The 17,553-nt window shown below is 37.6% G+C and overlaps 1 protein-coding gene across 17 annotated transcripts in view; it reads left to right on the forward strand.

The window, feature by feature from the left end:
• TMTC2 (transmembrane O-mannosyltransferase targeting cadherins 2) overlaps positions 1-17,553 on the forward strand; it is a 447,603-nt gene that overhangs the window by 293,580 nt on the left and 136,470 nt on the right. For all 17 annotated transcript variants that reach the window (XM_002711368.6, XM_089307532.1, XM_017342005.4 and 14 more), the window contains one exon: positions 9,322-9,443. In XM_002711368.6, the coding sequence (XP_002711414.1) occupies positions 9,322-9,443 (122 nt within the window). The remainder of the gene's footprint in view (positions 1-9,321; positions 9,444-17,553) is intronic.

The following is a 17,553-nucleotide window of genomic DNA, read 5'->3' on the forward strand; positions in this document are numbered from 1 at the left end:
TACTAGCTGATAGAATAAAAAAAGGGAGAGAACGATCCAACATGGGAAGTGAGATACACAGCAGACCCATAGAATGGCAGATGTCCTAAGCAGCACTCTGGCCTCAGAATCAGCCCTTAAGGCATGCGGATCTGGCTGAAAAGCCCATGAGAGTATTTCAGGCATGGAAAGCCAAGACACTCTGGGGAAAAAAAAAAAAAAAAAAAAAAAAAAAAAAAAAAAAACTAAATGAAAGATCTCTGTGAGTGAGATCCCAGTGGAAAGAACAGGTCATCAAAGAAGGAGGTACCTTTCTCTGAAGGGAGGAGAGAACTTCCACTTTGACCATGGCCTTGTCTAAATATGATCAGAGTCGGTGAACTCAGGGGGCTTCCATAGCCTTGGCAGCTCATGACAAGAGCCTAGGGTGATTACTGATGCCATAAACAAGAGTGTCAATTTGTTAAGTCAACAACAGGAGTCTCTGTGCACTTACTCCTCATGTAGGAGCTCTGTCCTTAGTGTGCTGTACATTGTGATTTAATGCTATAACTGGTACTCAAACAGTATTTTTCACTTTATGTTTCTGTGTGGGAGCAAACTGTTGAAATCTTTACTTAATGTATGCTAAACTGATCTTCTGTATATAAAAAGAATCGAAAATGAATCTTGATGTGAATGGAAGGGGAGAGGGAGTGGGAAAGGGGAGGGTTGTGGGTTGGAGGGACGTTATGGGGGGGGGAAGCCATTGTAATCCATAAGCTGTACTTTGGAAATTTATATTCATTAAATAAAACTTTTAAAAAAATAAGAGGAGGGAAAAATTGGTAAGGAAATAGAAGAGATTTGCATAATTTGTCAGTTAAAAATTACAGCGAGTTTGTGACAAAGTCCATGTTTAAAAAGCCAGTGGTGGGCATTGTGGTACAGCAGGTCAAGCCCCTGCTTGGGTTGCCAGCATCCCATATTGGAATGCTGGGTAAGTCCTGGCTGTTGGCCTGTGACCCAGCTTTCTGCTAACATGCCTGAAAAGACAGCAGAGGACGGCCCAAGTGTTGGTGTTCCTATGGCTCACTGTCCTTCCTCCTGGCCCAGCCCTAGCTGTGGTAGGCATCTGGGGAGTGACCAGATGGAAGATATCTTTTTGTCTCACCCTTTCTCTGTCACCCTGCCTTTCAAATAAGTAAATAATAAATTCTTTTAAAAAATTAAAAAGCTACACTCCCTAGTGTTTCTTTGTTAATGCTAACACAGTGAAATAAAAACTGAGAGTTGAAATCTTAGCTGGTAAAATTTTTTATGTAATTGGCCCTTGATATCATATGGTTCAATGCAAATACAAATTCTAGTAAAAGGAATAACTTGGAAATTTCTCTTCAGTGCAATGCTTAGTAAAAATGTAACACTTAAATCCAAGGTGATACATAATATCAATAATAAGGTATTTAGCAAGGACTGTTGGGAACCATAGGTTTTCAGGCTTTGGCTGCGGGATGGTTAAGAGATGAAAGATTTTGTGCGGTCCCATGTATTTTGTAATCCAGTTGTGGGTTCAGAGTGATTACAGTTACTAAAGAAGGTCCCATAGTTAACTGAAAAGGATGGAGGGGGTAGTTTGAATAAATAAATACAGTATTAATCTTGAATGGAGAAGCTCAGTTTTCTAAAAATTCGCCTTTTCAAATTAATTTTTAGATTTCAATTCAGTGGCAGTAAGTATCCTAAAAACAAGTTTTGTCAAAATCTTAGCGATTTTGAATTTCATGTGGTCCAGTTAAGAGAAACCAATCGCCAAGAACTTTAAAGAATAACAGGTGACATTTGTTTTTTTATTCATTAAAGCATTAAAAGGAGCTACAATGATTAAAGCAATGTTCCAGTGTGAGGAAAGGAAATCAGACAAGGTGGAAAGCCTAGAAACAGATAAAAATTTTTCTAAGATTTTTGTAAGTGGAAATGTGGAATTAACTTTTGATGAAGAAAGGAAATTCTTATAAAAGTTGAAATAGAGCAGTTGATTAAATGTTTGGAAAAAAATATAAATAGATAATTGCCTCAAAGCATATGGAAAAATATATTTCATATATGATAAATTAATTTTAATACTGAGGCTATATAATTAGAGAATACATAGCCCTATAAAACAGAATTTCTTGTGTGTAAATAGATGTTGGAATTCCACTGCTGTGTTATTCTAATGTAATGATAAAAGATAAGATGTGCTTACTAAAAGAAAATAATTATAAAACAGTATGATAATTGCTGAAGTACATAGTATACCTACATGAAAAATTGGAAGAACAATTTGAATTAAAAAATGGAATGTTATCTTGACTAAAAGTATAAATTTTTGAAAAAAATGGCATAATATTATTCTTTAAATAATGAATTACCAGAAGGAACTTGAATACCTAAAAATAACAAAATATTTTTCTGTTTAATTGCATTGTTATCAAAATACAAATTCTGGGAAAACATATGAAAATTTTGCCAATGGCTTTTTATTAATATAATTCATTCAGTTGTATAAATGGTATTACAGACATTCTATGAGAAGGTATGTCGTTATAATTAGAAAGCAAACAAATATTAAAATAAGGGGAAGAATAATAAGGACTTAGTCTAGATTTGGTCAGTGTTTAATAGATCAAGTAGGAAACTAATAAAGTGGTTCGTTTTTAACTAGAATGTTGTCATTGGTTTAGGACATTATTAAGGGTATTTATTGTAGAGTGGTGAATCTAATGATTATCCGTATCATTGTTGGGGTTATATAATTACTTACTAATTAATAAAGTTTTTTTGAGATTGATTCATTGATTGATTTGAAAGGCAGAGTTCCAGAGGGGGAGTCAGAGAAAGAGAGGGCTTCCATCTGCGGGATCACTCCCAAAATGGCCTCAACAGCAAGAGCTGGGCCGACCTGAAGCCAAGAACCTAGAGCTTCTTCTAGGTCTCCCACATGGGTGCAGGGGCCCAAGGACTTGGGCCATCTTCTACTGCTTCCCCAGGCCACAGCAGAGAGCTGGATCGGAAGTGGAGCAGCTGGGACTCCAGCCAGAGCCCGCCCACATGGGATACCCACGCTACAGGTGGTGGCTTTACCTGCTAAGCCAGAGTGCGGGCCCCGAATTATGTATTCTTTAGGCCTTCATTTTGTAATGAGAAAACTGAGCCCAAATTAAACTTATCTAAAACCATCAGCTCTGTAACAACAAAATAAGAATTAAAAGCCAAACCGTCTATGTATTATTGTGGCATATAATTCCTAATTCAGTGCTACATTATAATTGCAATTAATTTTACCACATAGGTGAAATAAACAAAAAAAATGTACCTTTTTTTGGAAAAGTACTTATTCTAAAATTGTCACAAATTAATTCGTAAGGAATGAATGAAAAGTAATCTGTGAAGGGAAACTAATTTTAACAAGCTTGAAGACTGCTACCAAAATTCACTGAAAGAAAGCATGACAGTATAAATAATCATAAAATACATGCATATAAACTTGTTATATGGAAAATGTGTATTTCTTAAAAACATAATGAATTCCTTAGGGCTCAGCTGAGTCTGCAAACTTGGAGAGGCTAGAAATTAGGCAGAAAATTAGTAGTATTGGCTGTGTGTCACTTTTACTATGTAAGTGGCAAGAAGCTTGCTAGAAATTGTATAGAGCCATATAGACATAGAAAAACAGAAAACAGTGCTATAAAATCTGTGAGGCCTTTTGCAGATAAAGGTTCCCTCCCCCGCCATGTGCTTGGCTGGCAGGATTTTAATAAACAATATTTTTAAATTGTTATGATTCCTTGAATTCTGGCAAGATAACTGCAATTAGGTGTTGCACGTCTATCAGTCACTCATGCGTTGCTGTCTTAACTTTGCTTATAACCATTTGCCATCTGTACTATTTTTCACTTCTTCATTATAAGCCATGATAACTACAAAGTCACATTTTACACAGATTCTATCAAATATGTAAATAATGAATTTCAAAAATTTGTGGTGGTGTTTGTGCCATGTGTGCCTGAAATCAAATCTTGGGGAACACTGATAAATGTCTCTGTCACTAGATGGAGAGTGTTGTGAAGGGGGGAACAGATGATACCTTACAGGCTTCGTGTTTGCCCTCAAATGCGTTATTCCTGTTTGTCTATATTGATATGCAAGAAGCCAGTTCGATGTTTTTAAAATAACGTTTTCCATAGGCGTTGAATAAAGGGTGATCACGCAAAGAAAGGATGGTCAGAAAAGTATAAAACATACAGGGATACAGGGAATCGATGCTAGTTATGAATAACATGCCCTACTACCTGTACTAGTATGTATCTGCAAGTAGGAGCTGTCCAGTAATTTGAAACATAGGAAACAGTGAGATCTGGACTATTACATCATCAATAACCCAACATTCTTTCCTCGAGGATTTAGCCTTTGCCGGGGTTATTTAGACCTGGGGCTTTTAGGAAAAAAGACTGACATTATTTGTTCTACATCTGAAACTGGTTTCTATCTGCCTGAAGCCAGCCTAGAGGCATCCAAATCCCTTTTGTCTGTGAGTGAATCGGAAATAAATCTGGGTGATGAACCTGATCGCTACATCATTGCACAGCAAATCTCATTCTTAGGAAAGTGCCTCCATTATGTCATTTTTTGCAGGATGAGAAGGAAAAATAGTCATGATTGCCTCTTTCCTCCTGGGTACCATAAACATTTTTTTTCTGTTATTGTATAAGTTAAGAAAAATGAGCGGCACCAGGGAAGACGACTTAACCTTCCTCTCCCAACCCAGTTTCCAGCCAAAGCATCCTCATTTCCTTCCCTGTTAGTTACTGAGCTTGCTTTTCCTGTGATAATTTCCTTTTTGGAATTTTTATGACTTTAATATTTTAATCAAGCTTGAAGTGTGTGTGTGTGTGTATATATATATATATATATATATATGTCACCCTAAAAATAAATCTATTGATAATGCTTTTTTGCAGTTCTTTTATCCCATATCTGGTGAATATTGCTGTTTGTGTAGAATGGTATTGTGGAAGATGTAGAAAAACTCAAATTTGAGTCCTTAATTTTGCTTGTTTTTGATCTTGAGCAGTTTCATTAAGCTCAGTGAGCCAATCACTTACTTCATTTATGAGAATGATAAATTGAGTGTAAGGATAATGTAAGAGTGTGAAGATAATATATTTAAGGTGTTAGTAAATTTCCAATAAATAATAAAGCTTGAAGTGACAGCTTGGGCAGTGAAAAAAAGTCATGACTTAAGAGACATTCAGTCCCGATAAGATAAGGTAATGTCTTTGTGCAAGTCACTTACTATGCCTAAGTCTTACTCCCCATTTACAAATGGGTACTGTAAGCTCTATTGAGGATTATAAATAGGAGTATAGAAAGACTACTGTTTCCACAGCAGCATAGACAAGGGCTAAAAACAATAATCACATCATAAGATATCTATTTCATTCTTTTACATTTTTTGTATTCTCTCTCTACATATATTTTTTAAAGATTTCTTTATTTATTTGAAAGTCAGTTATACAGAGAGAGAAGGAGAGGCTGAGACAGAGAGAGGTCTTCCACCTGCTGGTTCACTCCCCAGTTGGCCACAATGGCCAGAGCTGCGCAGATCCGAAGATAGGAGCCAGGAGCTTCTTCCAGGTCTCCTACACGGGTGCCTGGGCCCAAGGACTTGGGTCATCTTCCACTGCTTTCCCAGGCCATAACAGAGAGCTGAATTGGAAGTGGAGCAGCTGAGTCTCAAACTGGCACCCTTGGGATGCCAGCACTGTAGGCGGTGGCTTTACCTGCTATGCCACAGCACCGGCCTCTCTTGTTTTCTGTATTAACTACATATACCAGAAAAAAACGTATGATATTTGTCTTCTGGGGACTGGTTTATTTCACTAAGCATAATGGTTTCCAGTTGCATCTGTTTTGTTGCAAAAGACAGGATTTCATACTTTTTATGGCTGAGTGGTATTCCTTGGTGTGTATATACCACATTTTCTTTATCTAGTCATCAGTTGATGGACATTTAGGTTGATTCCGTGTCTTAGCTATTGTGAGTTGAGCTGTAATAAACTTGGGGTACAGATAACTCTCAAATGCTGATTCATTTTGTTTGGGTAAATTCCCGGTTGTGGGATGGTGGGTCATGTGGTAGGTCTGTTTTCAGAATTCTGAGGCATCTCCATACTGTCTTCCATAAATGGTTACCTTAGAATTGCTTCTGTGAAATATTTTAAATCTGTGCTCTTTATATTAATACATTTTTATAAAAAATGAATAGGAGCCTGGAATATAGCAAGTACTTGTTTCTGTACTGTTATTGAGTCACCTTTTTTTAAACTTATTTTATCCCCGATTATTATCTTGCTTCTTAATTTTATTACCACCTGTGTAGATTATCCTAGTATTAGGGTTACTCTTAGAAGTACAGTGCATCTTACCTGCCACATACTTTCACTCTTAAGAATTGAATAATGAAAAAAAAAGAATTGAATAATGTAGGAAACATTTTTAAAGGTTGACTATGGATTATTATAGCTCTTCTTTATTCCTTTAATTCAATAGATAAGCCCAAGGCAAAGTGAAATGAACTTGCTAGGCAATCTATCAAAAAGCTATAAAACAATTTTCTATGAGTGAGAGAAATGGAGTATAATTTTCAGCTGGGGCATTAAAAGGTTTATGGTTATCCTCTAGCAGCTGGCTTGGACAGTGTGCTGAGGTCAGACTCGCCTGCTTCTAGATTTCAGATTTACCACTTGAAACATGCTTGAGTTTGGCTACTGGCACCTCTGTTTCTCAGTTTTTTCTTCTGTAACTTCCAGAGAGTGACACTCTGTATTTGTGTGTGTATACATATCAAATAATACAGACATGGAAGAGATTTCATCTTGCAAACCTACTGTAAATAGTTGTTGGTGTTTGGGGAGGCTGAGATAAAATTCTGTGTGTCAAAAGGTATTAAATAAGAGGTATGGGGAACCTAAGACATTGGCCACCTGGACCTTGCATAGCCAATACTCAGTTAATGATGGTTGTTGTCATTATTGCTTTTATTAAAATATAATAAATGATAACAAAAAATCTTCAAAGCTATAATGAATAGTACTTAAGTAGGGCTAGTCATTCATCAGTTTATATATACTTGCCAATAAACATAATTACATTATATTATTTGTAGCCCTTTAATATTTCCCTATCTCACAGGTTTTACAAATGAATGTTGTTTATGAGTTCTCGCTGAAGAAACTGGGTCAGCCATTTCATTATTTAACAAATCAATAATTTTTTTTCAAAATAGATTTTAATGATATATTTCTTCTGGAAAAAATGCAGTACTACTTTCTGAAGTGATGTGTAGGCATTAACAACTTAAGTATAATAAAGATTTGAATCTCAGAAGCACTGGGGAATTGCATTCTCTCACATTTTTTTCCTGTAAAGAAGACTTGGTGTTATTCAAAAAATTTGAATTTTTTACAAACAAAAATTAGAAGCTATATCAAATGCAATGATTGTGTAACCTTCAAAAACTGACCTGTGAGCTCTTGAGGAATCCAAGTAAAATTTTATGTTGATTCCAAATAGAAATGCAGGTCAGTCTCCCTTCTGGCTTTATAATCTATTGTAGAGAGAAATAATTGGATATAAGTTATCAACTTGTTATAAGTTGATATAAGTTATCAAGTTGGTCAACAGTTTGCCAAATTTTCGATTTGTACATTTTTTTCTAAAGTATATATAGTACAGTTTTAGTATGAAATAATGGTTCACTTTTCCTAAGAAAAGTTACTACTTGCTTATTTGAAAATATTTGTTATTTCAAAGAAAAAATCCGTCTGAGAGTGTGTCTGTTTTTATACAGGTATTTGCATAAAACAATAAAATTACTACAGAAGCAGAGACATTTAAAAAATCCAATCCTAATCTCCTGTTCCAACAACCCAGGCTTTTCTGTGTCTTCCATTACATTCTTTGGTCTTCAGATATTTCTTTCATCGTACCTGAAATGTGATTTAATCTAACTAACTTCTTAAATGCAATAGGTTCTAAACTTTAGGGGGAAAAAACTAACATTTCTTAACTATCATTTTTATGATAGTATGGGTAAGGACCCTTCTTGGAATTAGAAACACATAGAAATGTATTAGTGGATACATCCATTTTTTTGTGTATATTATGTATTTTTTTCTAAACAGTCAACAAAGGGCATTCAAAAGGTCAGGAGACTCAAACCATTTCATTAATCAGATTTGTATTGACAGTACTGTGCATTATAATACATGGAGAATATGATTAGAACAGGAAGAGAGGTTTTTCCTTTGAAGCAAGGATGTACAACTGATGTGAATAATACATTTAGGAAAAGCATCTGAGTGTGCCTCTAAATGGGAAAAGCTATCATGATTACAGTTAAGTAAAATTATAAAGATCCCTGAGAAATAGCACACTGGTCTGTTGCCTGTTCTCCAAACCTGAGTAGCCCTACATTTGCAATGTGATTTAAAGCTATAATATTTAACTTAAATATCAAAATCATCTTAATGAATTTTCCTGTCAATAGAATATTCCTCCATATGTAATGGAAAAAAGAAGCAGGCAAATACTCACTTGTTTCTCCTGCTTGTTAGTTAGTGAAGTTGTCATTTTGCAAGCTAAAAATTTGTATAACTTGATAGTAGTGACTAATGGTTGAAATATCCCAGACTAACTTTGTGTATTATGCTAGGCATACTTGATAACTGTCATATATTCATTGAGTTTTTCAGATGACTCTTAGAAATAGAATTTATTTATGTCTAAAGCAAATGTAATTCATGAAAAATTAAAATTCAATTGCTGTTATATAACCCAAAAATATCTTTAACTCAATTTTAGTTTCTCAACTAGGTTGTAAGACCATTAGGGGTAGAATATCACACTTCTTTCATATGGTCCCTGTGTTAAGCGCAAGTATTCTATAAACATTTGGATTGCCAAAGAATGAATTGAGTGTGAATGAAAAAGAACAAATGATTATACGGAAGAATGAAAAAAAACTCTCTGAAAAAGTTAAAAAGTGACAAAAGACAAATGAGTGGACATCAGATACTCCTAGGTTAAAAATGGAATTTTGACTACTGATTTTTTTACTTCAGCTATTTCTCTTTGTTCCCCAAACACAAGTGTTTCCATGTACAAAATATAAGCCATAATGAGTTCTTAGAAAAGCAAATGTAGAAATGAGTGCAAATACTTGCCACAGCATCTGAAATTCAGTGGAATATAACGATGATGTTGCTCAAATACCGTTGGACACTGTTCTCAGCTTGGTTTTCATGGTTGTCTCTCCAGGTGAAGCATACATGCGACTTAGCAAGCTCCCCGAAGCAGAGCATTGGTACATGGAGTCCCTGAGGTCCAAGACTGACCACATCCCCGCACATCTGACTTATGGCAAACTGCTGGCTCTAACAGTGAGTAACTTACCTTGTTCACATTTAAGAAATTGATTCTCTCAATGTAGACCGCATATGTGGGATTTGAGGTACTGGTTCTGTCTGAGTCAGTTCACTCCAGTTTTAAGGACCTAATGATGGTGATGCTAATTAGAACTGTGTACAGAAAATACAGAAAAATGAATTACTTTATATTACAACAAAAGATATTGTGATGGAAAAATAGAAATGGAGAACCCCAAATACGTGCTTACATAATAAATTTGTCCTTAGAGCAGTATTTGCCTACATATATTCTACAGGGACAGGTTGTTGGGGCAAAGCAGGTTAAACCTCCTTTTGGGACATCTGCATCCCACACAGACTCCCACTTCGACCTCTGCTTCTGATCTAGCTTCCTGCCAATGTCCCTGGGAGGCAGCAGGTGATGGCTCAAGTACTTGAGTCATTGGCTACCATGTGGAAGAGGCTGATACAGTTTTTGGCTCTTGGATTTGGCCTGGCTTGGCCTTGGCTGTTGCGGGCATTTGGCAGTGACTCAGTAAATAGAAGGTGTGTCTGTGTGTCTTTGTGTCTGTGTGTATGTCTGTGTCTGTCTGCTTCTCCCTTTCAACAAATGAAAATGAATATTTTTAAAATATAAAATGTTAAAAAAAGTTCTACAAACCAGTGTTAGCTCAAACATGGCTATAATCAAAACAAAATCAAATCTGATTCTTTGAAATTACCATCACACCAACTGTGTCTATGCTGGAATCTCTCTGATTAACGTCATTTAGTAAAAGAATTGAATCTATCATTTGACTGCCCACTATTGACCAGCCCTCCTGGAACCTATAGTTCCATGAAAGTAATGTTAGTAGAAAGCTTAAGAATTGGCTGATATTCTACCATTGTGACCTACAGTTGGTCGCTTGATTTATTTAGTAGTATTAATGTCTTTATTTTAAACAGTATATACAATGGTTAACATTTGTAAACTTTCTGCACTTGGGGCCAACATTAGGCACAAAGGATTAAGCTGTTGCCTTGGATGCTGAGTTCCCAAATGAGTACCCTGTTCAAGTCCCCGATGCTCTGCTTCCAATCCAACTCCCTGCTAATGTGCCTGGGAAAGCCATGGATGATGGCCCAAATGCTTAGACCCCTGCCACGAGTGTAGGAGACTCACATGGCATTCCAAGATCCAGCTCGGCCTGGCCCAGCCCCAGCCATTGCAACCATTTGGGGAGTGATTTAGTGGATACAAATTTTCTCTTTGTGTGTGTGTGTGTGTGTGTACATCTTCCTCTGTTTCTGTGACTTTCAAATAAATAAATGTAAAAAAAAGGCTTTGTGCGCTCAGATAACCAATAAATGGTAGAATTAGGTTGAATCCTAAAAGCTATAATATGTTAGTTATACCACTTACTGTATTGCCAATGTTAATAAAAGTAAATGAAGAGTAGTAAAATATAGAGGAAGTAGGAACGTGACTCTTCAGTGAATTAATATAAACTATCTTAGAATTATTTCACAAAACCATTTACTTATCACAGAAGATGATTAACATTTAAACATACCATGTATTCATTTAAAGATACTACTAAAGTGCTCATTAAGCAATCATACAGGTAGACCAGATAACTGGAAAACACAAAACATATGTAGATATGCTTAATAAAACTTAGCAGATTTGCTTTAATGCTTTGCTGTGCTCAAAAAGTAGTCTGAGAACCGAAATGCCCATCAACAGTAGACTGGATAAAGAAATTATGGGACATGTACTCTATAGAATACTATACAGCAGTCAAAAACAACGAAATCCGGTCATTTGCAACAAGATGGAGGAATCTGGAAAACATTATGCTGAGTGAATTAAGCCAGTCCCAAAGGGACAAATATCATATGTTCTCCCTGATTGGCGACAACTAACTGAGCACCAAAGGGGAAACCTGTTGAAGTGAAATGGACACTATGAGAAACAGTGACTTGATCAGCTCTTGTCCTGACTGTTGATGTACAATGTAATACTTTATCCATTTTAGTATTTTCTCTTTGTTTTGTTCTAGTACTATAGGTTGAACTCTGTGATTAACACACAGTTATTCTTAGGTGTTTAAATTTTAACTGAAAAGTGATCCCTGTTAAATATAAGAGTGGGAATAAGAGAGGGAAGAGATGTACAATTTGGGACATGCTCAATCGGACTTGCCTCAAATGGTGGAGTTAGAATCATGCCAGGGGATCCCAATACAATCCCATCAAGGTGTCATGTACCAATGCCATCTCACTAGTCCAAGTAATCAATTTCAGTTCACAATTGATCACACTGATAGGTCTAAGAGTCAAAGGGATCACACAAACAAGACTAGTGTCTGCTAATACTAGCTGATAGAATCAAAAAGGGAGAGAATGATCCATCATGGGAAGCGGGATACACAGTAGACTCATAGAATGGCAGATGTCCTAAATAGCACTCTGGCCTCAGAATCAGCCCTTAAGGCATTCAGATCTGGCTGAAGAGCCCATGAGAGTATTTTAGGCATGGAAAGCCAAGACACCCTGGGGAAAAAAAAAAACAAAAAAGAAGACGACCTAAATGGAAGATCTCTGTGAGTGAGATCCCAGTGGAATGAACAGGGCCATCAAAGAAGGAGGTACCTTTCTCTGAAGGGAGGAAAGAACTTCCACTTTGACTATGACCCTGTCTCAATAAGATCGAAGTTGGCGAACTCAAAAGGCTTCCATAGCCTTGGCAACTCATGACAAGAGCCTAGGGTGATTACTGGCACCATAAACAAGAGTGTCAAATTGTTAAGTCAACAACAGGAGTCACTGTGTACTTACTTCTCATGTGGGATCTGTCCTTAACGTGTTGTCCAATGTGAAGTAATGCTATAACTAGTACTGAAACAGTATTTTACACTTTGTGTTTCTGTGTGGGTTCAGACTGATGAAATCTTTACTTAATATATACTGAATTGATCTTCTGTATATAAAGAGAATTGAAAATGAATCTTGATGTGAATGGAATGGGAGAGGGAGCAGGAGATGGGAGGGATGTGAGTGGGAGGGAAATTATGGGGGGAGAGCCATTGTAATCCATTAACTGTACTTTAAAAATTTATATTTACTAAATAAAAAATACAGAAAAAAACTGTTGATGTACAATGTAAAAAAAAAAAGTAGTCTGAGAATTTCCCAGGAGCTATAAATAAAGTGGCAATTGAGGACCAGAATAGTAAACAGTAGGCTGGTCCTACAGTTTTTCTGTTATCTATGTGGAAAAGAGTTTGTTTTCATTCTTTCTGGAACTGAAGACAAAACTCTTGGCCAATGTGAACACCTGAATTAGATACTACAATAAAGTAGGGAAAATCCAGACCTCCATTTGCAAAACATGGGTACAAGAAGGCAGCATGAACGTTTGCCCGTCTCAACGTGGGACCTGGTCGGGTCCAGAAAGTCTCTGCTAGGAACTTCTTGCTACTGTCCTCCCTTTACTGTGGGGAGCAACTGAGACTAGACTGTTACTGGAATTAAGACTTATTCTATGCATCTGCTCTCCCACAATATGGCGCTGAGAGGGAGCAAACAACCTCTACGCAGCTGCCTCATCAGTTTGACTGATAAGCTGCAGGAGCTGATCCTGCTCCTGATTGGAGGAGAGCAGTGTGCTCGGTGTGTGGGCAGCAGAGTATGGATTGGTGGAAGAGGACTATAAAGGAGGAGAGAGACAACATGCACCAGGGAACATCTAAGGGGAACATCTGAGCAGCCCCCGAGAGAGCCGGCCGGCGGTGTGCCACTCCTCCGCGGAAGTGGAGAAAGCGGTGGGGGGGTGCCGCCCCTCCTCGGAGGCTAGGGGCCGGCAGGTAACCCGGGACAGCGTCATTCCTCTGTGAGTGAGGGAACGGCAGCTAACCTGGGAAGGGCCAGGCAAAAGAACAGCGTAGGGTCCAGTGTCGTTCCTCCGTGAATGGGGGAGCAACACTTTACCAAGCATTAGGTTTTGAATTCAATTTACCTTCAAGATCAGGAAATCCCGAGGCCCAGAAATTAAGCAAAAGCCAGTCCACTAAATACCAGTGCTGAGGAAGTCACTGCAGATGTGTTTTTGAAAGAACATCAATCTGGAAAAAGTGATGGAATGAGATGTGAAAAGGATGTGGGGCAAAGAAATTGATGATAGTGTGGATAAATCAGAATATGCTTTTAATGAATAAAATTGGGGAGCAATAACTGCACAGACTGAATCACAGTGTGAGAGGAGGCTTTAGCGCTTAGGACACGTCAAATGATTTTTGGGTGTCAGAAAGCGAAAGGAAGCCCTATAGCTGATCCGACTTATTCCAAAGGAACCTGGAGACACTCGGGACTGGAAGACTGTAGGGAGCAAGTCAGAGGGCAGAAAAGGGAGTAGTCAATTGTATCTTCTGAGTGGAGGTGGCAAGCAGGTCCCTCTGCTATGTACAAGGCAGGAGAAAGGGGACTCCTAGTGATTGATGCAAGTGCATAAGGTTGGTCCAGGGCTCAGGAACAGCTTGTATGGCCTCAAAGGTGCAGAAAAGGAGGAAATGAAAAGAGGATTAACTACAGTTCCTTTCCTGGAATGAGTAGATCCCTAGTCTCCCTTTCCTACCCCATGCAAAATGCTACAAAGTTTTCTCCTTGTTTTGCTAATGCCTCTCCCTCCCTCATACCCTTTCTCCCAAGAAGTTGTTGGATTCCAATCTAAGGAAACAGAATTACTGTAGAGAAACATTTCCATCTATCTCAATTTGGAAGTCCTCTGTAAAGAGCTGCCTCCCAGCAAACACACAAAAGCGAATCTGTCTCGTCTGGGATGCCCATCTTCACTTAGGAACTTCATTCAACTTTTCCTGACTCTGAGATATCCATGAGCCTCCAAAGATTTTCAGTCATATTAGGGAAGCCTCCAATGCAAAATAATGAAACTGAAACAAATTAGGAGAAAGTTGAAAAATGTTTTTTAAAGTTTTAGTGATTTATTTGAAAACAAGGATGACAGAAAGAGAGAGAGAGAGATACATGCATATATACATATATACATACATTCGGGTCACCTTGTGGGTGGCAGAAACCCAAGTACTGGGGCCACCATCTGCTGCTTCCCAAATGCATTGGCAGGAAGGATGTATGGGAAGTGGAGGCCAAACTTGATCCCAAGCATTCAGATATGGAGTACCAGTGTCCCAAGAAACAGCTTAATCTGCTGTGCCACAACACCTGCCCTGAGAAGAAATCTTTAAAAGATTAATAACTCATAGAGGTGGTAACATACAGCATTTCATGAAGTAGGATGCTATGAGAAAACTGGAAAAAAAATAGAAATTACAAATAGGGTAGCAAAACAGTTTTTATTTGAAGGATGGGAGAATAAAGGTGAAGAAATCTACCTATATGCAAATAAAATATGAGGAAATAAAAATATGGAAGATGAAATTTTGAGAAAAAATAAAGATCCAACCTAAACAGAGTGAGGGAAAGGAGAACATAACCAAGAATTGAATGGTACAGGTTACTGTTTCCACATAGGGGTGGGGAACCTTTTTTCCTGCCAAAGGCCTTTTGCATATTTGTGACATTATTCACTGGCCATTTTAAAATGATAAGCTTAAAAATTAGCCTGTTGGGGCTGGTGTGTGGCATAGTGGGTAAAGGCAGCACCATCCTGTAAGGGCTCTGGTTCGAGTCCCAGCAGCTCCACTTCCAATCAAGCTCCCTGCTAATGGCCTGGAAAAAGCAGCAGAAGATGATCCAAATGTTTGGGTCCCTGCCACCCACATAGAAGACCAGGATGAAGCTCTTGGCTCCTGGCTTCTTCCTAGACCAGCCCTGGCCTTTGCAACCATCTGGGGAGTGTACTAGCAGATTGAAGATTCTCTCTGGCTGGCTGGCTGGCTGTCTCTCTCTCTCTCTCCCTCCCTCCCTCCCTCTTTTTCTCTTTCTATCTATGTCTCTCCCTCTCTGTCTATAACTCTGACTTTCAAATAAATAAATAAATCTCTTTAAAAAATTACCCTGCTGCAGATTTATTGAGTTTGAGTCCTGCCTGTGGTTGCCTTTGCAGGGCCGCACTGAATGATTTCAGGGGCCCTATTTCATATAGCCAAAAGGCCAGATGTTCCCCACACCTGATACATCATCGTCATGTCTACTTTAATTACTTTGGAAAAATTATTACACCTTAAAATATTTTCCAGTTTCTATCATGATAATTCATGTAATTCCACATTAGAATAGAACTCCTCTACCTCTTGCTCTAAGTACATCTGAGATTTTCTTATGAAATTCAAGTAGAACCCTTCAAAATTAATAAATGACCACTTTTGAAAAATATCTATAAAAGTTTAAGATGCCTTGTTTACTCCTCAAAAAATAAGGACAGAAAACAGTTGAAGCCTTCAATGTCCCTAATTCTGAACATACCTAGTCTATGTCTCTAGGTATAGAAACCATGTGTCATTTTTCTTTTCAGTTTTCAAGGTTGCATATTTTGAATTTCTTATTTACAAAAAAAAAGATATTAAAAGACGTTTATCTTCGTTTTAGAAGCCTTTTAAAAGTAAGATGTAAAATTTTAATTTACTGAAATATAGACAAAAAAGATACATTCCAATGCATATTTTTAATCCCCCCAACCAAGATTTTGATAGTTTCCAATTTATTGATTAGATGAAATACAAAGCTGTTGTGAAATGGCTGAAACTCAGTGCCAAAACCCCACAACAATCTCGGAGAATTTCATTCTAAATTAGGAGATTTGGCAAATCCCTGATCCCAGTGGATCGTCTTTGTCTAGTTGTGGGTTGCTTGGCCTTGTTGTTTGCCATTGACTTCACATGGAATTGACAAGGTGGAAAATGCTGCACATTTTGAAATCTGAGTGTTTTAAATATTTTATAAAATGGAAGTAGTTACTTGTCTCAAGAGAAGAAAATAGAAGTGAAAATGGATTTCTACCTTCCTCAAAACTGAGTGCAACCAAAAGATGGAAAAATGACCTGTGACTATATTAGACGGAGGCTGTAGAGTAGAATTTCATGCAAGAATTATGTTTAGGGGCCAGCACTGTGGCATAGTAGGCTAATCATTTGCCCGCAGCATCGACATCCCATATGTTCACCAGTTCAAGTCCCACCTACTCCTCTTCAGATCCAGCTCTCTGCTAATGGCCTGGGAAAGTAGTGGAAGATGGCCCAAGTTGGTTGGGCCCCTGCACCCACATGGGAGACTCGGAAAAAACTCCTGGCTCCTGGTTGCAGAGAGAACTAGCTCCGGCCCTTGTAGCCATTTGGGGAGTGAAACAACAGATGGAAGACCTCTCTCTCCATCTCTCCCTTTCTCTGCCTGTAGCTAACCTCTCAAATAAATAAATTCTTTTAATGAAAGAATCAAATTTATAAGAGAAATTTAAAACTGTTGATTATTAGTATTTTTATTATCATTGACATAATCATTCACTTAGTTCTTTATTTTATTTTATTTTATTTTATTTTATTTTACTTTTTTTAGAATTTGGGAAATGTATACAGTATATAGAAAAGTTCAAAGAGATTTCTGGTCTCCCAGCATTTTTTGGCACATTCTATAGATCATATCCTTTTTTTATTCTGCCAAAAACATCTTTTTCCTCTCTGGCCACTCAAATTTTATTTCCTCTGTATAGTCCTTCCTGACTCTCTCAGGCATCTGTTTTGTTCTTTGTTTGTTTGTTTGTTTTCCTGTGTACTTCCTTAGCACTGGTCTTGCTATCTTTATAAAAGCCCCTCCACATTGAATGACAATCTATGTCTGTCTTTTGGTTCTGGATACAAGTCAGGGAGCCAGTGATTTTATTTCCTTACTACATGGTATTTTTCTGTTTTGGTAACTTTCCCTGCACCCTTTTGCATTTTCCTTTTTAAGTTACTTAAGTCCATGAATTTTTAATATTTTTGTTTCATTAATGTAATACCCATTTCCTCATTAATCCTTTCATTTGGTCAGCACATTTGTTGATGCATGTGATTCCACGCCAGGCACTGCTTTAGTTCTCGGTGAGGTGCGTTGAGTAATTGGGGAGAATGGCGTGATTATAAAGTAAACAGAGTTACCTTCCACAACCTGGACAGGAGGAGGA

This window comes from Oryctolagus cuniculus, chromosome 11 (genome assembly GCF_051225735.1).
Source record: "Oryctolagus cuniculus isolate XC-2025 breed Fujian yellow rabbit chromosome 11, ASM5122573v1, whole genome shotgun sequence".
Taxonomy (NCBI): Eukaryota; Metazoa; Chordata; class Mammalia; order Lagomorpha; family Leporidae; genus Oryctolagus; species Oryctolagus cuniculus.